Raw genomic sequence first — 26860 nt, 5'->3', positions numbered from 1 at the left:
ATTCTAAAAAAAGCATCCGAAATAAATTACCGAATATCAATTGTCTGAATTCTAATCAGGAGTAAAAAATAAAGTGAAATTTTTATCCCAATAAACATTTTCAAGTTTTATCCCAATGCACATTCTAAAATATAATAAAATAATTTCATTATAAAAATAAATCATAGCTACTCAGTGGGAAATTTGGGTCTTTTTTTAGACTCTCAGGGGCTACAATTCATAAAAGTTACTCAATTATTCTTTTTTCTATTTTTTTTTTTTTTTTTGAAAAAATTACAAAAATTAGAAAACTGTTAAAAAAATTTTAAAAAAGTTCTTGAGGGTCTAAAAAAGGCCCAAATTTTCCACTGGGTAATTCAAGTTGAATAATTCAATTCCAAATGCTTAGTAAAATTATTTGAAGAAATTTAAACTTTTCTTCTGAAGTATTGGAATTTCAATTTCTTATTATGGTTAATACCTCTAATTTTTTAAAATAAACGGATAGACATCAAAAAGTAAATTTCCCTTTATATTTTCAAAAAAATCCCAAAAATGCGGTAAAAAATGATTAAAGAGGAGAGATAACGAAGTGGGGCTCTTCATCTGTGTCTCTTTTTCTCAATAGAAAATATTCAAATTCGCAGACGTCTAGCACCACTTGATGTTATTGTAAAATGAATGATTCAAGATGATGTTTTGTCTATCGCGATAAAAAAAAATCATCATTAAAATTCCTTTAAAAACGAGAAAACGAGCAAAAAACAAAATTCCTTGACCTTTCAATTTCCAACTTTGTCATTTAATGTAACACACAAATGTTAATGAAAATGTGATAATTATAGCAGAGAGACACATTAGATGCACCGAATCGACAAGAATTGTCCAGAAAACGAGCGGAAATTCCATCCGGAAATTGTGGATTGAATAAAATTGTTGTGCTTGAAATAATGCTCTCTAAAGTTTACATTAAAATGACACAAATGCTCAATTTAATGTTTTCAAATGTGTGTTTCACATGTGGCAGTACGAATGTGATTAAATCTCTTTTTCCGGAAGTTTAATTAAAAATTCTGTACTAAATAAATCAGAGGTTGTGGTTCTTTTGCCATTGCCTTTGTTTTGCTGCTTTATGGGCAAAAAACGGGTCAGATTAAGGGAATTTTTTTGATCCATCAAGGGATCAATTTGTTCCGTTAAGAGTTCAATCTGATCGCTTCTTAAGAGATCAACCTGATCCCTTTTCGAATTTGTCATCCGAAGACCCAACAAGAGGTCATCAAAGAGGTCAATTTGACCTCTTAAGGATTTATTTATTTTTGGGTCTTTGGATATCAAATTCAAAAAGGGATCAGGTTGATCATCTTTAAAGATCAATTTGACCCGTTAAGATTGAACGCTAACGGAACAAATAGACCCAACAATAGGATATCAAAGAGGTCAATTTGACCTCTTAAGAATTTATTTTTTTTGGGTCTTTGGATGACAAATTCGAAAAGGGATCAGGTCAAGATCAGGTTGATCACTTAAGATCAGATTGAACGCTAACGGAACAAATTGATTCATTGAGGGATCAAAAAATTCCCTTTAAAGATCAATTTGACCCGTTTTTCACCCATAGGATACGTTTCCCTGTGGCTTGCTTGTTTTCGTTACGAGGAAACGTATCATTATTCCTTCACTCAATGTAAAAGTAAACAATTATTATTCAATATTTATTGTTGATTGTGTCATCATTGTCGTCGTCGTCGTCATTTGCTCTTAAACAAACAAACAACGGTTTCAATTCAAATAGAAATTGTAATTACTTAATGACGATCGAGTAGGCAGAGTAGGCTGTGTGTGTCACGAAAAATAAACATAAGACAAAAAAGTCTCTCGAATATCACTCTTTCTCAACTCAAATAATTTCTTTTCAAAATTACTTTTGAAAAATTTCCAGTTTATATTTTTTAAGTCATGTCACTTTTTCTCCTGGAGAACGAAGAAGAAGAGGAGGAACTCAAATCCTGCATAAGTCGCGAATCCATGCGACAACTTTACGAGATGCGTCATAACAATATTTTGTGCGATGCGGTCATTAAATTACAGGACAACACAAATTTCAATGTTCATCGTAATATTTTAGGAGCCTGTAGTCCCTTTTTCCGGTATATTTTATTTTTTTTGTATATACGAGGCAATATTTCCCGTCAATTTGACGAATTTATTGTCATTAAAGGGCTCTTTTTACCACGCCATTAAACAAAAGTAACGATAACGAGGCGGCCGGTGACAGCGGCATCGTCATAAAAGGCATCAGAGCGCCAATTATGGAGCAAATTATTAACTACGCCTATTTGCGGGAATGCCAAATTGATGTCACAAACGTACACGAGCTCTTTACGTGTGCCGACTACTGCGGGATTTTGGGCTTAATGCAACGCTGTATCGATTTCCTCACGAAAATTTTGATGCCGAAGAACTGTATTGGCATCATGCTTTTCGGAAAGTAAGTCTCTCTCTCGTTTTTACATTTTACAATCGATTTTATAATTCTCCGTAAATTGCTATAAATAATCAGAGCTTTGGCTTGCGAAAAATTGTATCAGAATGCACGAATGTACGTTTTGCGGAATTTTGTGGAAATTAGTAGTGAAAGCGATGAAATTATCCAGTTGCAATTCGAGGAATTCATTAATGTCATTGCCGATGAACTGCTGAATGTCAAGGATGAGGAAACTGTGTGGGATTGTTGTTTGCGATGGTTGGATCATAACCCACAGGAACGTCAGAGGCATGTCACGCAGTTGCTGAGGGCTGTCCGATTGGGATTGCTTAACACTAATGTACGTTTTTTGATGAGTTTTTTCTTCTATTTTTATTCAGTTTTTTAATGAGCTAATGGAACTTATTTTATAATCGATTTTTGAAATTTTGAGATACTTTCATATTAAAATTCAAGTCCAAATTCTCATATTAAAATTACAAAAATCGAATTTAAACTTTCAATTTTTTATAAAAATTTATAATTCCTCTTAAACTTAAAGATCTTAAGTTAAGGATTTTTTATTTTGATATTTTTGATTGATATTTTTATTATTTTGACTTAAGTAAAAGTCTTCATTTAAATTTTTTTTCATTATTTTTTTTCTAGATTTTTCCAAATTTGTCCATTGAACTTTTTTTTTTTGAAAACTTTCTTAAAAAATCTAAAATTTAAAATTTTTTGTTTCTAAATTTTATAATATTGTATATTTGGCATTTTTAAATGTAAAATATGATTTTAAAATTTGTATAAATTTATAATGTGCTGCCAGAATTTGGTATTGAATGAATAAATAAATGTTTCCTTTAATTTGATTAAAAATATTCCAAAAGTTTAATTAACTTCTTACTTATAAATTTGTTTTTACTTTTATTGAAGTTAAAGATCAAAACTTTTAAGTTTTTATTAAGTCTTAAGTTTAAGTCAATTATTTTTTTTGCCCTGATTCTGTCAAATTAAAATCTAAAAGTAATTTTTTCTAAAAACAAACCAAAGAAATTAATTATTTTTAGATTTTATGGTAATAAAAATATCCCACGAAAACTTACAATTGAGAAAACTTAACGTTAATTCCTTAAGTTCGACATAAAGATAAATCACTTAGAGACTCAAATATTTGAATTTCGTTTTGTCTTTGATTTTTAACAATATTTTTATGATTTTATACTACAAATCGAGCAGGGCTACAAAACTTAAGTATTAAGTCAAAGCTATTAAACTTATGAAACCTTAAGTCACTTAAGTTTGACTTAAGTCAAATTTTTCAAAAATAAAAAAAATCTCAAAATTTGATTAAAAATCCAAAAAAATATTTGACTTTTGACTTGATTCAATTCTTTAACTTAAGCTTTAATAGTCTTTAAGTAAAAAATTTCTTTTTGATTTAAACTTAAATTTAATTTTTTTAAACATAACTTTAACATAAGTTTTGCAGCCCTCAAATCGAGAAAGGAAGTATATCTTCAGTCCCAAAAAATTATTTTGAAATTGATTAGAATGGATTTGAAATATTTAAGTCTCTCAGAAATTTACCTCGAACTTAAGAAATCAACGTTACGTTTTCTAATTTTTAAGTCTTCGAAAGGTTAAGTTATCATCTTAAGATCTAAAAATAACTCGTTTCATTAATTTTTATTTTTGAATTAAGTGACGTGAATTATTTTTAGATCTTAAAGTGATAAATTAACCTCTTGAAGATTTAAAAATAAAAAAAAACGTAACGTTAATTTCTTAAGTTAAACTTAAGTTCTTAAGATGCTAAATTAACATTAGGAGTTAAATTAGCATCTTAAGAACTTAAAATTAAGAAAAAATATTAAATTATTGCCTAAAAAAATTCATTTTAGTATTTCAATGAGCGTGTCAAAGACAATCCTTACGTCGTTGCCAATGAGGAAGCCAAACCCATCATCATCGAAACCCTCACATTTTTATACGATCTCGATGTCATGAACACCGACGCCTCCGACGAGGTACGAACGCCCGCAATTGCCATGCCACGTCTTCCGCACGAAGTTATTTTCGCGATTGGCGGTTGGAGCGAAGGCGCTCCCCAGTCGTTCATCGAAACGTACGACACGCGCGCCGATCGTTGGGTTCGCGTCTACGAGGAAGATCCCGCAGGTCCTCGAGCGTATCACGGCACCGCCGTAATTGGCTTCAAAATTTACTGCATCGGCGGCTTCGATGGCATCGAATATTTCAACACGTGTCGATGCTTCGATGGCGTCACGAAAGAATGGCACGAAATTGCTCCGATGCACTGCAAACGGTGCTACGTTAGTGTGGCGACTTGCGATAATTTTATTTACGCCATGGGCGGGTATGACGGCAGTAATCGACAAAATACGGTAGAGCGATACGATGTGCGGACTAATCAATGGACAATGATGCCACCGATGCATGCCCAACGTTCGGATGCCAGTGCGTGTTGTTTGGATGGCAAAATTTACATAACGGGCGGCTTCAATGGACAAGAGTGTCTTAACACGTCAGAAGTGCTCGATCCAGCGACGAATTTATGGACTGTTCTGCCGCCGATGTTGCAACGTCGTTCCGGGGTTTCGTGCGTTGCGCATCGCGGCAAAATTTACGTCATCGGAGGGTTTAATGGACTCAGTCGCATGAAATCTGGCGAAAGATTCGACCCCGAAACCGGCACGTGGACCCAAATCCGCGAAATGTATCATGCACGCAGCAACTTTGGCCTGGAAATAATTGATGACATGATATTTGCCATCGGAGGATTTAATGGAGTCGTTACGATCTCGCATGCGGAATGTTACGTACCCGAAACTAATGAATGGTAATTAATCTCCTTTTGCATTTAACTCGTGAACTGACTTTTTTTCGCAGGTTGGAGGCAACTGACATGAGTATCATTCGATCGGCACTCACGGCGAACGTTGTTTATGGCTTGCCGAATGTGCGTGATTACATCCACAAGAATCGCGATAAACTCATGGAGGAACGGAGACAGAGGATTTTTGCAAATAGCTATACGAACAGCGATTTTTTCGATTTGGACGACGTCGTCGAAGAAAATGAGGAAGAATGATGATGGAAATTTTTTCTCGTTCTTTTAAGATGTAACATGTAAAGACGACATTTCAAGAGCAAGTCTCGTCTCAAGTGCGGCACAAGAGGGTCGTTAAATACGAGTATAAAAATATATATTTTTCGAGCATTTAAAGGAATTTTTTGTAGAATTTTTGTCTGTCTGAGAAAATTTCAAAATAATTTTAAGATTTTCGCAAAATAATTGACATCTGTCAAAATTTAAGACAAATGTAAATTTTTTTGCGACAATCTATTTTTTTTTTTAATCTTTAATCAATAAATTAATTTTGACAGATTTCTATGAAAAAATGACAGATGTCAATTTATATTCAAATTTTAACAGTTTCACTGAATTTTTGATTAAAATTTTAATTTTTTAACCTTTTATGTTAACGTCAATTAATATTCTACTCTTTCAACGAGAAAAAATGCGTAATACTAAAAATTTGTTGAGATCGTATAACTACTATAGAGCTCCATACAGAAATCTCAGTATGGAGCTCTATAGCAGATATACGATGTCAACAAAAAATTTTTAAGAAAAAATTTGTCGAAATAGTAGAATTTTAACTAACGTTAAACAATAAAAGGTTCAAAAATACATGTTTTAATAAAAAAAAAAATCAGGAAAATTCAGAAGTTGTAAAAATTTGAAATTTTATTGACATCTGTCATTTTTTTTTTTTTTTTTTTGAAACTGTCAAAATTAGTTTATCTGGGTTTCGTCGAGAAATTTAAAAAATTTATGTGTTTTAGTCAGTCATTTTATATTTATTAGGCATAGGTTAAAAAAAATTAAATTAGTAAAATAATTTTACAAATATAAAATTTTTGGTGACTTAAACATTTTAAACCATTTTTGATTACCGTAATGTAGATAATTCTTATGGAAAAAAATCCGTTACAAATTCAAAAAATGCTAATAATTAATGGAACATCAATTTTGAAGTTAATAGAACAATATTTTTCCATTAATATTTGGATTTTTATAGCAATTTTTTAGACAAATTTTAAAGTATTTGTCATTAAATCAATAAATTAATTAATAAAAATTCATTAAAATTATTCATTCTCAAAAATTTTTGTTAAAAATCTTGAAAAAATTCGAAATTTTTGAATTCGAAATTAAAAATATTAATAGAACGAATTTTAAAACCTATTTTCGTTAATAGAACGGATTATTTTTTCCCATAAGAATTATCTACATTACGGTATTTAAGTAATTTTTTTACCTCACATAAAACTTTTGCCATTTTCTGAAAAATTTTGTTAAAAAGGTCAAAAATTAATTTAAAAGATTCAGAAAATTTTTAAATTTCTTCAAATTTAAGAATTATGAGAAGTATGAAACTATTGAATAAGTCATAAAATGTAAAAAAGCTGAATGAGGAGTACTAGAATGTAAGTTTTTTTCACATTTTTGAACTCCTTATTACAAATAACGAGTTTTATGATATTTTTCAATATAAAGATTAATAAAATTTAGAAAAAAAATGCAAAACAATTAATTTTCAAATAAATTTGGTGAACTTTCAAATAAAGAGATGTGAAAAACCCATAAAAATTTAAATCGTAAAGTAATTTTTTTTTAAATTTTTGTCAAATAAGTCGACAGTTGATTTTTTAAAAATCAGAACATTTCTAAATTTCTTCAAATTCGATTATGTTGAGGAGTATTGAACTGTTAAATGAGTCATAAAACGTAAAACAAATTGATTGAGGAGTACTAAAATGTGAAATTTGAAATTTTTTTTCACATTTTTGAACTCCTCATTTTAAAATTGCCTTGTATTGAGGTTAAAACAAAGCATAAAAAAATAAATTTGATAATATTTTATAACAAAAAATTCATCGATGATCGAAAAAGCGCTTTTGTATCTTTCCATCAATAAATTTCGCATAAAACACGGCATTCAAAACCAATTTTATGCTGCCTAGATTAACTTAAATTAATAAATTTACTATGTTCCATTGTGTGCATGCAATTATTTTTTAGACAGACTCCAACAGTGGCCAATCAACAAAAAAAAATTAATGACATTGTTTATTTTAATTGAATTGCTCGTCATTTTGTGTTCAGTTTGCTTTTGTCGTGCGTCATGTTGACTTCGTTCTAAGCACGCGCCAAAATTCACCAAGTATGGATTTCGATTCGGTTCTGCCCGACGTTGGTGCCTTTGGACTTTACCAAAAACTCGTAATTTGCTTTGTTTTGCTGCCAGCGCTCATTCCGTGCGCCTTTCATGCCTACAGTCAACTTTTTATCGCAGCCCGCCCCGAACATTGGTGTCGCATACCCGAATTGGCGACATGGGAGAATGACGCGAATTTTTCGGATTTCGTAAAGGAGTTGAGTATTCCGATGGAAATGCGCGACGGAAAAATGAGATTTTCCAAATGTGAGATGTTTGCGAGGAATTATTCGGAAATTCGGGAGTTATTGACGCAAAATGTGCCAATGTCGTTTGTGAGGAATTCTGTAGAAGGAAGTAATGTTTCGACGATTTCTTGCAAGAACGGATGGAATTTCGATGAAAGTGTCTTCAAAGCGACCGTTATCTCGGAATGGAATCTCGTTTGTGACAAAGATTATTACACGACACTGGCCTTGGTGCTTTTTGGCGTGGGAGGTCTCATCGGGAATTACATCTTTGGCTATTTGCAGGACTCTTGGGGACGTCGCCCCTCCTTCTACACATATCTCATGATCGAAGTCGTCGCATGTGCTTTGAGTGCTGTCGCACCTAATTTCGTAATTTGGCTCGCGTTGCGTGTCGTTGTCGGTTTAACGGTTCCCGCGATTCTCGCAAGTCCCTACGTGTTGGCCATTGAACTCGTTGGGCCCGATAAACGGAGTTTTTGCACCTTAATCTCCAACATTTCTTATTCCATTGGTTTGGTTTTGTTATCGGGCGTCGTTTATCTCGTAAGGAGTTGGCGAATGCTGTCCTTGGCAGTTTCGGTGCCACTTCTCGTGCTGCTTACGTGCTTTCCTGTGTTACCGGAGTCACCGAGATGGTTAGTGGCGATTGGCGATTATCGCAGAGCAGCAAAGATTATGCGAAAGATTGCACGGGTGAACAAAAAAACGTTGCCCGTGAACTATGAAGGTGTGTTAAGGGGAAAGATGGAGAAAGCGGGGACTGTGACGACGATACAGAAACAGTTGTATGGCATTTCCGACCTTTTTGCCACGAAAAACATGTGCAAGAAGACACTCATTATAACGTAAGTATCGCAGTAATGTTCATTTGCAGACAAAATGTTATTTTCTATTGTACTTTTTTTTTCGTGCGTTTCAAAGGAAAAATGTGAAAAAAATTATATTTTGTCCGTTTTGTCGTCTGTCTGAAAAAATAATTATAAATAATTCCATAAAAAATATAATTTTCTTTAAGAAAATAATTTTTTAAACTAAAATTAATTTTTTTTTTAAATTTTAAAATTTAATTTTTTAAATTTAATTAAATTTAATTTAAAATTAATTTTTAAAATTAATTAAAAAATATTTTTAAACAACAAAAATTTTGAATATAATTTTTTTTTTAAATTCTTCATTATTTTAAATAAATTAAATAATTTTTCAAATTTTTTATAAACCTTAATTTTTTTATTTTACTAAATAATTTTCAAATTAAATGAAAAAAATTTAAGTGAAAATTCAAATAATTTACCTCGAATCAAAATAAATCCGAAAAATTAAATTAATTTAAAAAAATAAAAACGTTAATAAAACAATTTTTATTTTACAAAGAGAAGTTATTTTTATCAAAAATTATTCATTTAATAAAATAAATAATAAAAAAAAATTAATTAATTTTAATTTATTAAAAAAAAAATAAATAATAAATATTTTTAAAATTCAATGAAAGTAAAAATTTTAAGCTTAAAATTATAGAAATTAAAAATATCTAAAATAAACACAAAATTTAATAAAAAAAAAATAAAAAACAATTAAATTTTGAAATAAATTTGCTAAATTTTCAAATGAAAAGATCTTTAAAAAATTTCGTAAAAAACGAGAAATTTAAAGTAATAAAAAATTTATAAAAAATTATAAAAAAAATTTTGGAAATTCTGAAAAAAAATTTTTTTTTGAATAAAAATAAATAAAAATTAAATTAAATTAAAAAGAAAATGAAAGATTAACAAAAAATTATTTTCAAAATTTTTCTGTTTTAATTCTTCTAAATTCTAAAAAAATTTAAAAATAATTTTTATAGAAAAGACACTCAAACATTTTTCCCTTTAAACTTTTGATACCTAACATTAAATGACATTTTTTTCCATGACAGTTTCATCTGGTTCGCCAACACAAGTGTCTACGTGGGCCTGAGTTACTACGCCCCCGCCTTAGGTGGCGATGAAATCTGGAATTTTTTTCTTGCCGGTGCCGTTGAACTGCCAACGTACTTCATCCTTTGGCCGAGCATGCATTATTTCGGACGCCGCTGGGTACTTTGTGTGTCCATGATGATCGGTGGCATCGCATGTCTGGCAACATTTTTGTCGCAAGATGACAAAGCAACGACGCTGCTGCTTTACTGCGTCGGCAAAATGGGCATTTCGTCGGCGTTTGTTGTGCTGCCACTCGCTGCCTCGGAATTGTATCCGACGGTTGTGCGTGGGCTCGGCATGAGTTTTAGCAGTGTCATCGGCATGATTGGACCCATTGTCATTCCAGTTATCAATCACATGGTAAATAAATGACAGACGACGCGTGTCAGACAGTAAATAATTATTTTTTATGTGCTTTTTTATTAGAGTTCATTGGGAAAAAATTTAAATTGTGCATTGGGACAAATTTTTAGATTGCGAATCGGGGCAAAATTTTGGATTATGCATTGGGAAAATTTTTTTAAATTTTAGAATGGGGTGAAATTTTAAAATGTGCACTGGGTAAATTTTTTGAATTGTGCATTGGGGCAAAGTTTTAGAATTGTGTATTGGGGCAAAGTTCTAAATTATGCATTGGGAAAAATTTTGGAATTTATATTAAGGCAACGTTTTTAAATGTGCACTGGGCAAATTTTTGGAATTTGTATTCGGGCAAAATTTCAGAATGTTTATTGGGGCAAAATATTAAAAATTCTTGAAACTTCATAAAAAATTAAAGAAAACTGACAACTTTTGAAGGTAATAACTAAAAAGTATAAAATAAAATAAAAAAATATAAAAAAAATAAAAATCTTAAATTAAACGAAAATTTTTCAACATTGAGCCGTAAGAAAAAAGCATGAAAGGATTAAACTTAAAAAAAATGAAAAATAATTAAAATAAAATTATTTGAAAAATTTTCGTTTACTTTCAATATTTTAGGGCTCTTTTTCGTAAAAAAGCATATTTTCTAAATTTTTTTTTTATAATTTTTTTTTTATTTTTTTTTCTATTTCAAGGGAAGTGAAATGATGGTTTTGCCCCTGCTAATTATGGGAGCATTGCTGACACTCGGTGGTTTTGTCAGTTTGTTGTTGCCCGAGACAATGGGTCAACCGTTACCGCAGACAATAGACGATGGCGAAATGGTGCCAATACAAAAGTTTTGTCAATGTCTGTCATCGACGTCGTCTGCAACCTCCTCGACATCGACAACAAAGAGAAAAGACAAACGCATGCCGCAAGGCGCATTAATGTTCAACGAAACAACAATCTAGCTAGACAAAAAAAAAAACGTGAATAAACAAAAAATTTCCATTAATCGCTAATTTAATCGCCATTTCATGCTTGACTTGATTGATTTCTCGTCTCCGCCGCGATGGAAATTATGAATTTCTTTTTGACGCGTAATAAAGTGCTTTTTACGGTCTGACAAGAAAAGCGATACTCTCGGCGGATTAAGACACAGAGAATAAATGAAAATCATTAATAAACTTCTCATTCCGTTATGTGACTCATTTTTTCCCATCTTCTTCCTCTATTTTCACGTTTTTTGTTACAACAACAACAACAATAACTTAACTAGTGCACGCGTTTTAATGAAAGTTTGCTCATTTTTTTGCTCTTCTTCATTATGTTCGCTTTTTATATTTACTTTTTGAATGATAATGAGCGTAGCAGGGAGTCCATTGTAAGGAAATAGCAATTTTTACAGGAAAATGACATGAACAGATATGCGAGCTATTGTATTAATTTCTCTATGTAAAATTTTTTAATGAGTATATCGTTTACGGATTTTCATTAAAATTTTCTTGGAAAATGAGAAAATTGTAATAAAATAATTTTTGTATAGTATTTCGAGAGAAAATTCTAGGAAAATTTGTGGAAAATTTTAAACGAATAAAATTTGACACTGAACGATTTAGGTAATTAAACGAACAAATAAATAATTTTTTAAATATTTTCTGGAAACTTAAAAAAAAATCGGAAAATCGTAAAAAATTGAGAAAATTCAGAGAAATTTAAATTAATATTTTTTCTTTTGAGTTAAAAATTATATTCTAGTTGAAAATTTTAAAAATTATATAAAATATTGGAAATATTGTAAAAAATCTGAAAAAATTAGCTCTTATTGAAACTTGAATTCATTCAGTTACGATTCACATTCGTAAAAAAAAATTAAATAATTTTGGAAATTTTTGATTGAAAATTTAATTTTAAAAAATTTTGTTAAAAAATTTGAATTTTTTTTTTTATTTTATTTTTATTTTATTTTATTTTATTTTATTTTATTTTATTTTATTTTATTTTATTTTATTTTATTTTATTTTGTTTTATTTTATTTTATTTTATTTTATTTTATTTTATTTTATTTTATTTTATTTTATTTTATTTTATTTTATTTTATTTTATTTTATTTTATTTTATTTTATTTTATTTTATTTTATTTTTTTATTTTATTTTATTTTATTTTATTTTATTTTATTTTATTTTTATTTATTTATTTTTATTTTTTTTTATTCTTTATTTTATTTTATTTATTTTTTTTTATTTTTATTTTATTTTATTTTTATTTATTTATTTTTTTAATTATTTTTTTTTAATAATTTTTTTTAATATTTTTGTTCAGGATAAATTTTTTAAAATTATATTTCAAGATGAAATTCAACTCTTAAAAAAATGGTAAAAATTGGAAACTTATGTAAATTTTTCATTAAAATTCAGTTCATTTTAATTTTAAATTTATCACTTTTTCCTTCGTCAATAATGAAAAACAGCATGTTTGTTTACGCAAAAGATTAGAAAATCAAATAATTTGATCAAAAGTCATCTGTTATGCTGTTATCGTCGTCTCCATGTCGCTTATCGACCATTATATCACACTGTGATGTTTATAGTAATTAGTTTCGCTTCACTAATTACGACACCCCTGAAGTTCGTCTGAGCGAAAGAAAAAATTGTTATGTAATAAATACAGACAAACTACGTCCTTGGAGTCTCTTAGCAAAATCTCATTTATTTTTGCGAACCCGTTTCGTCTTTACCTAAACATTGTTTTTCATTTTTTTTTTCTCTCTCTTTTCGGATAAAATAAAGTTCATCATCCCTTTTTTGCTCGTGGCACAGAAATTGAAAGAACGTAGCGTGCTAAATTTAATGAATGTACGTCCAATTTTGATATATTACATCCAACCTCACTCACGCGGCATCACCGCTGTGTTTACTCAATCCGTATTTGCTGAACATGCGTTATCATCATATTTACCGCAAAAAGTACCTTCTCCCGTAAATTGTTGGTTTTAACGTTGACGTAACCTTCCTCATTAAAAATTATGAGCAGTCTTTGCGGCAATGCATTGTCGACACTTGTCGAAGAAGGAGTCCCATAATTAAAAAAAAAAATTGTTCGTGAGGAAACGTCCCGATACCTGACATAAATGGCAATCGATGATCGTCGACGAAGCGCGGCATGATACGACATGGCATCGATATAAATATTAGTTTATATCACGTTTTATGATATTTTACGGTAGAACGTTGGATTTTATGGATCTATAAATAACGCAAAGCCATCAATCGTTAAAGAGAGAACAAAAAATGAAACAAATTCAAAAATTGTTTCTAATAAATTTTTTAAAAGGTAAGTGAACTAAAAAGTAAGAAACAAGAATTTTTTTAATTTTAAATATTTTATTTTATTTTTTAATTTAATTTTATTTTTATTTATTTATTTTATTTTTTTTTTTTTTTTTTTGATAAATATTTTTTTAATTTATTTTTTTATAAATTTTTTCTCAAGGTAAAACAAAATATTAAAACAATTTAACTACAACTTTATCTTCTTTCCAATGATATATAACACTTTGCATTTGAGATGATTTTTCCGTACGATATGAGATGAAGGTACCTCGAAAATGCCCCCAAAATAGCCAAATACAGGTCCTTGCTATCTTCTTAACGGATCAATATTTTTCGCTCAAATTTTAGGTATCGTGGGGATTTTGATCATAGAACACGATAACATAACTTTTAGAGACAAAAAAAAATTTTTGTGGCATTTACGGCGTCGGATAAAAAGGGACATTTTTTGACCCCCACCCCCCCTATAATCGGAAACCGTCGGAATTTAAAGACCCCCCCTAACTTATTTAGAAAAATATTTTTCAAGAAGCACTGTTAAAAATTTTTCATTATATGGAAACAAAAAATTGAATTCTTAAATATTTTTTAAAAATTGATTTAAACAAAAAATCTTAACTATAGAGAATTTATGCGACGTCGTATTTTCTTTTTAACCCCCCTTCCCCTTGTCGAAATCCATCGGAAACTCATGGACCTCCACCCCCCCTCAAACTTCCGACGCCGTAAATGGATGGCGCCATAATAAAAATTAATTTCTGTTCTCCAAACCAAGCAAAAATAGTTAATTTAAGTGAAAATAATTAATTAAAATTTAATAAAGATAATAATTAAAATAAAAAATTTAATTAATTAATTCAAATTATTAATTTTATTTTTTTATATTATTTTTTATTTTCATTTAAAATTTAAAAGAAAATTAAAATTTTATTTTCTTATTTTTTTTATTTTATTTTTTAATTTTATTTATTTAATTTTTTATTAAAAAAAATTATCTTATTTAAATTATTTTAATTAATCCAAACCAAGCAAACAAAATTTTAAAATAATTAATTTTACTAAAAAAAATCCAATAATTTAATTTATTATTTAATAATATCAAAAAAAAATATGTATATATAAATTTAAAAAAAAATAAATTATTAAAAAAATTTAAAAATTATAAAGCAAAAAATCATTCTTTGATAATTTTTTTTTATTTCAATATTTTAATTAAAATTAATTATTATATTAAAAAAAACTTCGTTCGTTAAATTTTGAAAAACAAAGAAATTTGAAGTTAATTAGTTAAACTCATGAAATTTTAATTCTGAATTAATTCCAAGTTTACTTTTATATTCTCAAAAGGACAATTTTTTACTAACAAACATATGCTTAAAAATATCTCCTTCATCCATATCATGAGTTACTATATATTTTTTTTAAACATCAAATACAATAAAAGAATTTATCTAAAAAAAACCATATAAATTCAATAAATTTTTCAAAACGGGAATTAACATATTTTACCGCGCCATATAAGTGGAGACGCCTTGCTCATCACAAAAAAAAGTTCAAGTAATTTCTCTTGGCGAAAATGAAATTAGCAAAAGGAACATTTAACGTAATTACATCAAATAGCTTCGGGATGTATTGTTTTATTTTGCATCGTCGTTCGTTTTATCGATTGCTCTCTTTCGAGAAATTTTCGTTCGTACGCTAAACGAATCATCGGAGACTAAGTGAGGTATGGGACGAAGAGATGATGATGGGGAATCAAGTGCCAGCAGAAGATAATAATAATAAATAAAATGTGGTAATAAATACAAAAACACCTCGCAGCAATAACTTGTAATGATCGTCGTCTTCGGAAAATAACGACAAACTTCTTTCAATCTGATTGTTTCATCAGAAGTTGTTGGTTTCTTATGCAAAAAGTCGGATAAGTTTGTCGGATGAATAATGTAGTGCGAAAGCAATTTATTTTGTTGTTTGCTGCCGCCTCGTGATCCGGGTAAAGGTGAGTATCGCGAAGGGAGAACTACTCGCCAAGATTGTAATTGGAAATTGTAATGGAAACTGTTTTAAATGTTTTAATTGGCTAATTAGAAGTTTTAATAGCATTTCAAGAGATCGTAAGAGAGCCGTTGATGAAATTTCAACAACAAATAATTTAGCTGCTTGAACTTTAACCAACTCTTGACACATTTTCCAATAATTATTCCGTCACCCGAAAACACCGTTCATCAATAAATTCGTCGTAAGTGCCCCAATTTTCTTCATCATTCACGTCAAATATTAATAAGAAGCTTTTCATTATGTTAATTAACCTTTAAAATTTTAATGAATCACTCAAATTGAACTTTCCGAAACGCAACGTGACAACGACACATCATGAAGACATAAAACATGCATGTAAATATTCTACGTGAAACAATGATGACGTCGAGGAGCTCTTAAAATTTTCGCTTATAATCCACTTTTACATGCGACTGCCTCAGCTTCCATCATAACGGTAATAAAATAAATTCTTGTGAGCGAGCTTCAAATTTATATTTATAAATATTTTTCTAAAATTTCGTCATGTCACACAGATGTTGCGACGAACATGCTTCAACAAAGGACACATGAACGACAGACGGAAAAAAATGAAAAATTAAAATGTGACATGCTTTAATAATGATGAAAAGTTTCTTGTCAGGTCAAACGCAGCAGCAGCAAAACATGTAAAGGCAATAAAACTTTTCGTGCCTTTTTTGATGGCAGCGGTGAGTTATTGAACTTACGAGATTTAAAAGTGTGGAAAAATTATGATTCGCAGTTTAGCTTTTTAACCATTTTTTTTTATTTTAGGATTTTTTTTAAGAAGTATGAACTTTTTTTTATAGAAGGAATGATTCAAAAAATTAAAAATTTGAGGTAAGTTAATTTAAGAAATAATGCGCATTTGAGACCAAGACAAGAAATTTTGTTCAATGAACAACATTCAGTGTGGTACAACGGTGTCAGACTTTTTAATGAAATGTCGAAACAATATAAAACAGACTGTGATAGTATTCAAGAATTTAAAAGAAACGCTCTGAATTACGTGAAAAGTGCAATAAATGTGAACGTTTAAAATTATACCTGCTCAAATCATCGCAAGATGGACCTGACATCAACAACAACAACAAAGTTATTTTTTTTTAAATAATTAATATCATTTAAAAAAATTAATACCGAAAGTAGCCTATATTTTTCAATGGAGCCCAAAAAAGGTTTTGTACGAAAAAAAAGTTTTTTGCAAGAAACTATATGGTCGATACTCATGGCTGATAAACTGCCAACAATAAGACACTCATAACCTTACAAACTTCGGAGAAGAAGTGATTTTAGGCTGGCCAAACTACTTGACAAATGCAGCACAGAACTCACTTTATTACAAAGGATTAAACGAATACAACAAAATGTAACGAATCGACCAGCATAAATTTTCAAAAGATCTCAAAATTTACGTTCAAAATAACAATTTGCAGAAAAATCCCTCTGTAAGATGATGGAAGGTCTAAAACTAAACAATTTTCTCTTCTACGGGATAGGTCTAGAAAAAAAGCTCTAAGCCTTAGACCTATATAGTAGAAGAGAAAATTGTTTAGTTTTAGACCTTCTATTATTCTACAGAGGGATTTCTCTGCGGTTTGAAAAAAATTTGTTACTGGGTGTAATTAATCATCATATTGAAATACTACCCAGTAGGAAAGTTGGGATTTTTTTAGACCCTTAGGGACTAAAATAAAAGCCTTTTAAAGTTTTCATAACAGCTTTTCAACTTTTTGTAGGATTTTCGAGAAATTTATTTTACAAAAATGAAAATTTGAGTAATTTGAATATTTTATGGTTCAATAGTTCGATTTTAACTTACTATTCATTGAGAAAATTATATTTTTGAGCACAAATTCTATTATTCATTTATTTATTTTTCCATGAAAATTTTTCAGACTGCAAATCATAAAATTTACTCAACTTTTCTTTTTTCTAAAATGTTTTTTTTTTTCGAAAAAATTATAAAATATTAGAAACTGTTAAGAAAATTTTATTTTAGCCCTGAAGGTCTAAAAAAAGGCACAATTTTCCCACTGGGTATCTGATACTCGTCAAAGCAACTTCTTCAAAGTCATGAAATGAACCACAAAAATTTACCACTTTTTTAATTCTCACCATTAATCTCACCATTTCACCATTTCACTGCATCTTATGCCATTTTAAGTTTTTAAATTTGAATTTTGAAGTAAAACTAAAAGGTTAATTTTTTTAATTTAAAGCCAATTTTTTACTAAAAAATTTTTAGAGCCGAGCAAATTTTTGACTTAAATCTTTGAACTCAAGCTTAAAAGTTTTAAAGTATTAAAGTCTCAACATTTGTGTTCTAAAATTCGATGTTGAGAATAAATCAAAAGCCTTTTAAATTTCGACTTTTGAACTATGTTTTGATATTTTTTAAGCTTGAAAGTCTTTTATGCCTTGAAATTTGGTTATTTTAAATATAATTCAAGTTAATGGATTTTACTTTAGTTTAAGTCAAACTATTTTACTTCTGGACAGTTTCAAATAAATTATTTTTTAGCTGAAAAAGAGCTGAGAATTAGCGTTCCAGTGTGACAAAATTACTTTTTTAAGACCCTGAAGTTTTGAAAATAAGCCCTCAAACTTTTACACGCAGATTTTTCGAAATTCATTTTTTTTTTGAAAAAATGAAAAAACAATTGATTTTTCCAAAAAAAATAAAAATTTCGAAAAAATTCTATGTAAAAATTAGAGGGCCTTATTTTCAGACTCCATTATTTTTTTCCCATTAACATGTCTCGCAATAATTTTCAATTGCGAAACACCAAATATTCCCTATGTAAGGAATTTACCAAAAATTTCGAAGAAAATCAATACCAAAATAATTTTCCTCTTGTATCACAAAGCAATTTACTCCATAGCTGACGAATGAAGCAAAAGTGGCAATTAAATTAAATTTAAAGCAATCAACAGAAAATTTGTATCGAATTTTGTGTGTGTGTTACTGACACTCTCTACTCTATCTATCATTCCCCCAGTTAACGTAATTATGGTTTTATTTCGAACGCGTCACAGATTTTTGAAATATTGAATTAAAAAGTGTGAAACATTGGCGAACGCGGCAAATATAACGTGACCTCCCTTGTGTGTGTCAGTTGTTGCACGGAAAAAAGCATAAAAATTAATTATAATTTCTTATTAAAACGTCTGCGCCCTTCCAGCTACAGTCCACTCAATTAATTTTATTTATGCCAGTTAATCAGATAAAGTGCCAATTTAATATGGCTCGACTTGACTATGTGTGTGTTTTGTTGATGGAATTCAGGTTATTGACACACAAGGGAACAAAACTGGCGTGTTTGTCTTTTATTCAGCTGAACGCGACAAACATCGTCCTGACATGAAATTCCGAAACGTAACTTTTATTTGTCGCTCCTCGTATAATTAAACTAATTCAATATCGAGCATTCCCTGCCATCCAACGGGAGAAGATTGAAAAAAAACTAAAGTGACATTGTGAGTGGGTTTTAAACTGAATTGCAACGAGAGAGTGTAATGATAAGAGGATTGCAGAGCATTAAAAAGAGAGAAAAGCAAAAAATCATCGTAATTAAGATCTGTTGAGCTCTTGTAAATGCAGCAAGAGTTAAAGTACTGTTATTGTAACGATTAAATGTAAATTTCTACCATTAAAAACAGATTTTTTCATCTCACGGATTGCTTTGAAAAGGAAATGAGTGGCTGTTATGTAACGCAAAGTGTAAAAATTCGCTTGGAGTGTTTCAAAATAAGACAATAAATCGTCAATTGGCAGTGAATTTTTGAATGTGAAGTTAAAAAGGATCTTCAAAAGTAAAAAATTGCTCATAAAATTTTACCGTTTGTGAATAAAATGGAAAGTTTTATACAATTTTCAACCACTTACGGAGAAATTTTAACTCGTTGTGTAGTTAATGTGCAGAAAATTGCATTTTTAGAGGAAAAATATGAGCATTTTCATATATTTGGATGAACTTTTTATATGAGTGTTAAAAAAATAAGTGAAAAAAAAACCATAAGGCTTGCCATAAGGAGTTAAATTTTTAAAATGGAACAAAAATAAATTTACGGCTTTCAGTTTAAATTAGTGACTTTATTATTTTTATACAAAATTAATTTTTATAAATAGAATAAAAATAAAAAATAAAATAAAATAAAAGAATAAATAAAATAAAAAAATATATTTCAAAATTTTTTTTTTGTATTTAAATGTTTTGAGAATTAAAGAAAAATTTTAAAAAATAATAAGAATAAAAATTTAAAAAAATAAAATTAATTATTCAAACCAATTAAAAAATAAAAATAATTAAAAAAAATCATTAATAACAATAACATAAAAAATATAATTATTTTGAATTCATTTAATAAAATTTAATTTAATTATTTAATTAATAAATTTCAAACTAAAAAAAAATTAAAAATTTATTTATTACTCATTAAAATTTAAAAAAAAATATTTAAATTTTTTTTTGATCCAAAATATAATGATTTATTAAAAATAACTAATGATCAAGTTATTTTTGGTAAAATAAATTTCACTTTAAAAAATCCACAATATTTTACTAATGAGTCTAATCTCTTGTTTCTATAACAAATTTTCATTGAAAATTCAAAAGCAAGTAAAAATAATTGGATATTTTCTCCATTAAAAAACAAAATTCAATCGATTTTTCTATCAGTTTCCAATTTTGCTTTAAAATCGAAAGTAAATCCCATCATGTGGCCTATTTTCAGTTCATAAACTGTTCATTATTATTAAAAACCACTTGAAATCTTCGCATTTTCTTTTCTTTATCTCATTTTCTCTGCCAATATAGTGAGCCATTTATTAACAAAACGCAACGTCGTTTTCTGAAAAACGAAACATACGGAATCTTTACTTTAATTTTTTGGCAAAATGTGAAATTTTAGGTCTTTTGGACCGAAGCCAAGACTCAAATTCTTCCTTATGAAGCAAAATTTATTTGATAATAATACGAGGTATTGTATTGTATATTGTATTACTGGTTATTATGTAGAAAAAAGTATAGTAGAAGTAGCAGGATGTTGTTTATGCAGTATTGAAGAAAAAAAAACGGAAGAAAAAACGTATGGAAATTATTTAATTTGACATTGTAAGTAGGTGCTATTATACTGTGAGTTCAGTTAATTTTTTTCATGAATTTTTCTTACATTTTTCCTTAAAAATAATAATTGTATGAAAATTGTTTAAATTTTAATTATTTTAAAATTTATTTAATTATTTTAAAAATTTTGTATTTTTTTAAATTTAATATTTTTTTTTTTTTTGTTAAATTAATTATTAATTAATTTTTACATTTAAAAAAATAAATAGTTTAAAAAAAAATTATTTAAAAATTTAAAAATTAAAATTCAAAAATTAAAATAAAAATTAAAAAAATAAAAATTAATTTTTAGAAATTAAAAATTAAAGTAAAAATTAAAATTCATTGCAAATTAAATAATAATTAAAAAAAAATTTTTTTTTTCAAAATATAATAAATTTTTTTCAAAAAAAAAATAAATAAATAAAATAAATAATTCCTAATTTAATAAAAAATTATAAAAAAAAAAACATTTAATTTGAAGTTCAAATTTTAAACAGTTATAAAACCTAAACAAGTAAAACCTAAATAATAAAAAAATAAAATTTTAAGAAAAATCAATCAACAAAAAATGTTGTATTGAAAATTGAAAATTGAAAATTTTGTATTGAAAAATGTATTAAAAAATGTAAAAAAAAAAAATATTTAAAAAAAAATTAATAATTCATAAATTAAAATTTTTAAAAATTTTAAAATAATTAAATTAAATTCATTTAAAAATAATTAAAATTAGAAAAATTAAATAAAAATAAAACTAAAAAAATCGAAGTAAAATTGAATATACACACGGTACGTATATTAGATATTTTATGATGATGCCTCCTAATAATGGTGAGAAGACAATGAAATTATTGCATATATTATTCCATGAGAAAACGAAAAGTGTAAAATTTGCTTTTAGCGTTTTTTCCCGTCGTTGTTGTTTTTCCTTTTTTTCCTCACAACACCAACATTAACATTCAAAGAACTTTGACCTTGTTGTTTTTACGAGGATTTTTCATCGTCTCACTTTTTCACGAAGTAAACAAAAATTTTATGTTTGTTCGAAGTTTTTCATGGTTTAATCGATGACTTGTCTTGTCTTGTCTCGTCTTGCCTCGACAACAGCCACAAAAACACGCATTTGAGACCATAACGAATAACATTGTTGAATATCGATGTAACAAGCAACTTTTTTTTTTTTTTGCTGTTTAACAAGGGTTCGACATGCGTCTCCGCAAATCATAAATCAAACAAAATTACGCATAAAATGGACGCCTGGTACTTTTCTCACTTGTTAACAATAATAATAATGAAATATTTAAATATTTATTTACCTTGTTTAATCTTCTTTTCTCTCTCTCTCTGTAGAGTTGTCTGAAAATGCTTTCGGGCGATGTTTATTTTCACATTGCCTTTTTTTAATGTGATGAATTTGTGTAATTTGCCTTTTTTGTAATTTATTTTTTTTTATTAATTTTCTTTTCCACTCAAAATAAGGCAAGTTTAAATAATATTTTTATTTTTTTTAATAATTATTTTATTTTTTTCACAAAAACACAACAAACTCTTGATAAACTCAATTTTTAAATGTCAACAGTTTAACAATTTATTTTTTTTAACAGTAACTGACACACTTGTTTATCTCTTAACAAAACCGATGTAACAGAATTTTGTACTTTTTTTTGCTTCAAGGAGATTTATATACCTAAAAAATATAAATTTTAGTGACTAAAAATAAAAGTTATGAACTTTGAGCAAAATTTAGAGCATGACATGTTATGTATGAAACTTATAATTATAATAATAACGATCGCTTCATTATATGTTTATTAACAACAATTGTTATTATAATTATAAAGTACAAAAAAAAGTTTAAGACAAGAAAAGTTTTCATAATTAATGGTTTTGGGAAAGTTTATTCGATTGAATTTAGTTAGACGTTAGATAAATAAAATAAAATAAAAAAGTTTTCATTTGGAAAATTATGTTGAGTCGATAATAACAATATAACATAAAGTTTGTTCACTTAATTTTTTATCTCTTTTTTTGTACAATTTTTTTCTTTTTTTTAGGTTAAAGCCTGATTTATTTTTGAAAAAGTTTAAAGAAATTTAAAAAAATGAATTTATACACAAAAGTGCATTATGTAGAACGTTTATAAATAATAAAAAAAAATAAATTTAATAGTAAAAGATTTTTTTTATTATTCTTGAGATAAATTATTTTTTTATTTCTAAAATAAAATATAAAAATTTTTCATGATTATTTTAATTGTATTTAATTATTAATTAATTAAAGTTTTTATATTACATTTTTATCAATAAAATAATTTTATTGTTCTTTAATAATTTTAAATAAATGAAATTAAAAAAAATAGGTAAATTTTAAGAAAAAATATTCTACCATAACGAAAAATTTAAATATTTAAAAAAATATTAAATTTTAAAAAATTTTTAAAATTAAAAAAAAATAATTTTTAAATAAATATTTTTTTAAAAAAATAAAATAATTTTAGAATAAAAAAAATAAATTTAAAATAAAATAAAAAAATTTAAATATTTTTTAATTAAAATATTTAAATATAAATTTATTTTATTATTTTAATTTAAATTAAATTTAAAATATTTTACTTTTATTCTTTATTTTTCTTCAAATAATTTTTAATTTTTATTTAAAAAAAAGTAAATGACCAGTTATACTTTAAAATTATTTTTTAGACAATTTTTTATATATTTATTAATTTTTGAAATTATTATATTTTTTTTCCAATAAAAAAATATTAATCTTCAATAAATATTAAATATTAATAAAAAAAAATTATTACAAAAAAATCAGAAAAATAAAAAAAAAATGAAAACCTTCAAATCATCCATCCATTTCATCACTGAATATAATTACAATAATTATAATTTATTATAAATGTGTAATAAAATGTTAAACAAACCGGCGGGTGACTTAATTAACTACGCAATACGTATTAAAAAATTACTACAATATGGCAACAAAACAAAACAAAAGTCATGGTGGTTCAACAACTAACCTTCTTTTGAATTTTCTTTTCTTTCTCCTTATTTTTTATACAATTTGTGTATGTGTGTTATAAATGTTATATATATATATAACTTAACTTTTTTTTTATTATATTATTTTGTTTTATTTTAATTTATGACACAAACTTTTATTTTATATATTTTATTATTATATATAAACATATATATATTTTTTTATAATGAACAATAATAATTGCCACAAACAAACAAAAATATATATCCAACTTTTCAATCGATTTTTTGCGCCTCCTTTTTTTTATTTTATTTTTTTTTCTCTCTTCTTTCTTTTTTATTATTAATAATGTGTACTGTACTTTTTCCACACTTTGTTTGGTGATGTTGTTCACTTTCGTTCCTTTTTATTACTTTTTTACGCTAGTTATTATTTGTATAAATGTACAACTAAACACTGAACGATAAAAGGGTGAATTGGCTATTTGTTTGAAATAATAATTATTTTCTTTTAATAACAGTCCTTTTTTAATTTATTTAATTTAATAATTAGTTGATTCGTTGTTTTTTTTTTCTTTAAATATTTATTTCTACGAATTAGTCATAAATTTTTGAGAGACATATGTTAGATGTTTATTATAGATATACAATCATTTATTATTTATTAATAATGATAACATTTATATAGAAGCTCTCATTGGGTCTTTATTTTTATTTTTTTGGAAAATTACGGAATTACTGAAGATATAAGAATTTTATCAGAACATCGATTTTTTCTGTATTATATAAATATATAATTTGTAGTTAGAGAACACATTTAGAGATAATGCAAGATAATAGTCACATTTATTTATATTATAATATCAAATGTTCAACATTTAACTGATAACTTGGTATTATGCAACGTTTTGTCACATTTTCCGTTTATTTAACGAATTTGCGAACGTTCTCCAGAATAATCGTAATTTTGTTTCGCCAATAGTAATGTAACATTGTATATATTATGTTTGTTAATAATTAATTAATAAACATTAATTTTGTTTTATTTTAAGAATTTTTTTATTATTATTTATGTTTTTTTTTCTGGCGAATATTTTATTCAGGTCCAATATAATATATATAAAAAAAGGAAAAAAATTCACGTTTGAATAATTAACTAAAACTCTTCACTTTGTTTCTCTTTCTTTTCATTTATACAGTTTTTGGTATAAAAAAGAAACACCTTCGCTACGATTTTTTTTGTTATTATATATATTTGACAGATGTGTGTAACACAACAATTTGTCTTGAACTTTGTTGTTGTTCTATATGTTCTAATGTATTTATGTATATTAACCAAAAACAGTTAATGTTAGAGGAAAAGTTTAGTTTTATTATATTATTATATCTGTAACCGTTCGGTAATCGTACTGAACTGATATTCAAGAAGAAAACGAATTTCTACCACAGGACGTTGGATTTTTCCTGTAGGTATGTCTGAGAGAAAATGAGAGAATTTGTAGGAGAAATCCTCTCTCTCTTTTTTCTCTCTCTCAAGGGAGACGTTCAAAGTTGTACAAAAGTTGCCTTTATCATTACTAAAATATACATGAAAAAAAATGTGGAAAACTTTCTCTTTTTCCGACGTTTTTGTGTTACTATCAGAAGTTTACAAAGTTCTTTATCAGCATGACATGTACGTATGTCTATAGATACTCACCGTTCTCTCATTTTTCTCCATTTTATCGTATATTGCTATACATCTCATACTCACGTACCGAAACTGTAGTGACGTCATTCAGAAGCTTTTATTTATTATTATTGTGACTTTTACAACTGAGGGATGAGCCCTGCAGATATTTACTACTAAAAAAAAATAAATAAATTTTTTAAATCCGATTTTTTTTATTCCTAAAGGAATTTATAGGATTTGAAAAATCCCCCTAATTTTTTTTTTTTTTTTCAATATGGTAAAATAAAAAAAAAGCAACGTGCAATTTCGGGTCATACCATTTTTCGAAAACAGGTTCTTTATCACAACAACCAAAAATGTTCGACACGACCATAGAACGAAACGAAGCTTTTTATGATAAAAAATGTTGTGAGAGGATTTAAAAGGGGGGAAATTTTGTGCGGTAATTTTCTCTCTCTCTCTCTCTTTCTCTCAGTTTCTCATTCAAGTTGTGGCGTATATTACAACAAAACGAGGACTAGTAGTAAGAAGAAACGAAAAGTGATAAGCCATAGACCATCACATGTGTTTGCCTCGAAAAACGTTTCTGCTACCAATGTCATGTGTTATGCAACATTTCCAAGGCGGAGTGATTTTTTTTTTATTTTGTTGCCGCATTTTGGAGAAAATTGCGGTTTTGTAAATGGGCGTCCGTGTGAAGGGTTGAAGATTTGTGGGAAAAAATTTAAATTTATTAAAAAAATTAAGGAAAAATTCGGGAAATTTTGGAAAAATCCAGTAAAGGAGAAAATTATATTTTATTGAGAAACTTTTATTTTTTTTTTGTTTAAGAAAATTTTTGAAAATGGGAAAGTCAGAAAATCAGATATTTTCTTATCATTTTGACTATTTTTTTTAAATCTTAAAATTTCACAAACGAGAAAAATTAGGAAAATCTGGGAAATTTTAAAAAAATTATTAAAAGCTCTTGATAAAAAGTTCAAATAATATTAAAAAAAACCGAACTGATTTGAAAAATTAAAAAAAATCTTGGGAAATTCGGAAAATTTTTGAAGTCAAAGAAAAGTTAAAAAAAAAATTGGTAAAATTAGAAAATATTTATAAACATTTTTTTAAAAAATTTTAATATCATAGAAAATAAGAGAAAATTCAAAAAATTTTGGGAAATTTAGGAAAAAATAAAAAAAAACTTCTATAAAATTATAAAAAATAAATTTAAAAAAAATGCGACTAAGTCCCATAAAAATTTTTCCGGATGAAAACTTTTTCATCTCATTTTTTGCTCCTTAGAAACTTTTTCCACGCTCAATTGTGTGTAGAGAATCGCATTTTCCGTACGACTCGACATGACATGCCAAAATAATAGTTTGACGAGACGATGACAGCAGAACGTTTCATTGACTGACTGATTGTTTCTGCGAAATTTATGGAATGGAAATGACCGGCTGCTTGTGAT

At 27.1% G+C, this 26860-nt stretch overlaps 4 protein-coding genes across 4 annotated transcripts in view; 2 read left to right on the top strand and 2 right to left on the bottom strand.

Annotated features, from left to right (window-relative positions):
• Nucleotides 1-23886, bottom strand: part of LOC134834815 (synaptotagmin-7) — an 87318-nt gene extending 63432 nt beyond the window's left edge. The window contains exons 1-2 of the mRNA XM_063849598.1: nt 23771-23886; nt 22065-22435 (exon numbers count right to left, since the gene is read on the bottom strand). The gene's annotated coding sequence lies outside the window, so the exon portion shown is untranslated. The remainder of the gene's footprint in view (nt 1-22064; nt 22436-23770) is intronic.
• LOC134835412 (kelch-like protein 10) lies at nt 1939-5564 on the top strand. Its single transcript, XM_063850289.1, has 5 exons — nt 1939-2129; nt 2201-2470; nt 2543-2807; nt 4354-5312; nt 5363-5564. Exons 1-5 carry the CDS (start codon nt 1939-1941, stop codon nt 5562-5564), a joined length of 1887 nt encoding a protein of 628 aa, XP_063706359.1.
• On the top strand, nt 7674-11696 carry LOC134834126 (beta-alanine transporter). Its single transcript, XM_063848677.1, has 3 exons — nt 7674-8794; nt 9862-10264; nt 10963-11696. Exons 1-3 carry the CDS (start codon nt 7707-7709, stop codon nt 11218-11220), a joined length of 1749 nt encoding a protein of 582 aa, XP_063704747.1. The 5' UTR covers nt 7674-7706; the 3' UTR covers nt 11221-11696.
• A 1494-nt stretch (nt 23887-25380) lies between the features above and the next one.
• Nucleotides 25381-26860, bottom strand: part of LOC134834673 (BTB/POZ domain-containing protein 9-like) — a 131751-nt gene continuing 130271 nt past the window's right edge. The window contains exon 3 of the mRNA XM_063849417.1: nt 25381-25390. The gene's annotated coding sequence lies outside the window, so the exon portion shown is untranslated. The remainder of the gene's footprint in view (nt 25391-26860) is intronic.

This window comes from Culicoides brevitarsis, chromosome 3, assembly GCF_036172545.1.
Source record: "Culicoides brevitarsis isolate CSIRO-B50_1 chromosome 3, AGI_CSIRO_Cbre_v1, whole genome shotgun sequence".
Classification (NCBI taxonomy): Eukaryota; Metazoa; Arthropoda; class Insecta; order Diptera; family Ceratopogonidae; genus Culicoides; species Culicoides brevitarsis.
This window is presented reverse-complemented; position numbering and strand designations above follow the sequence as displayed.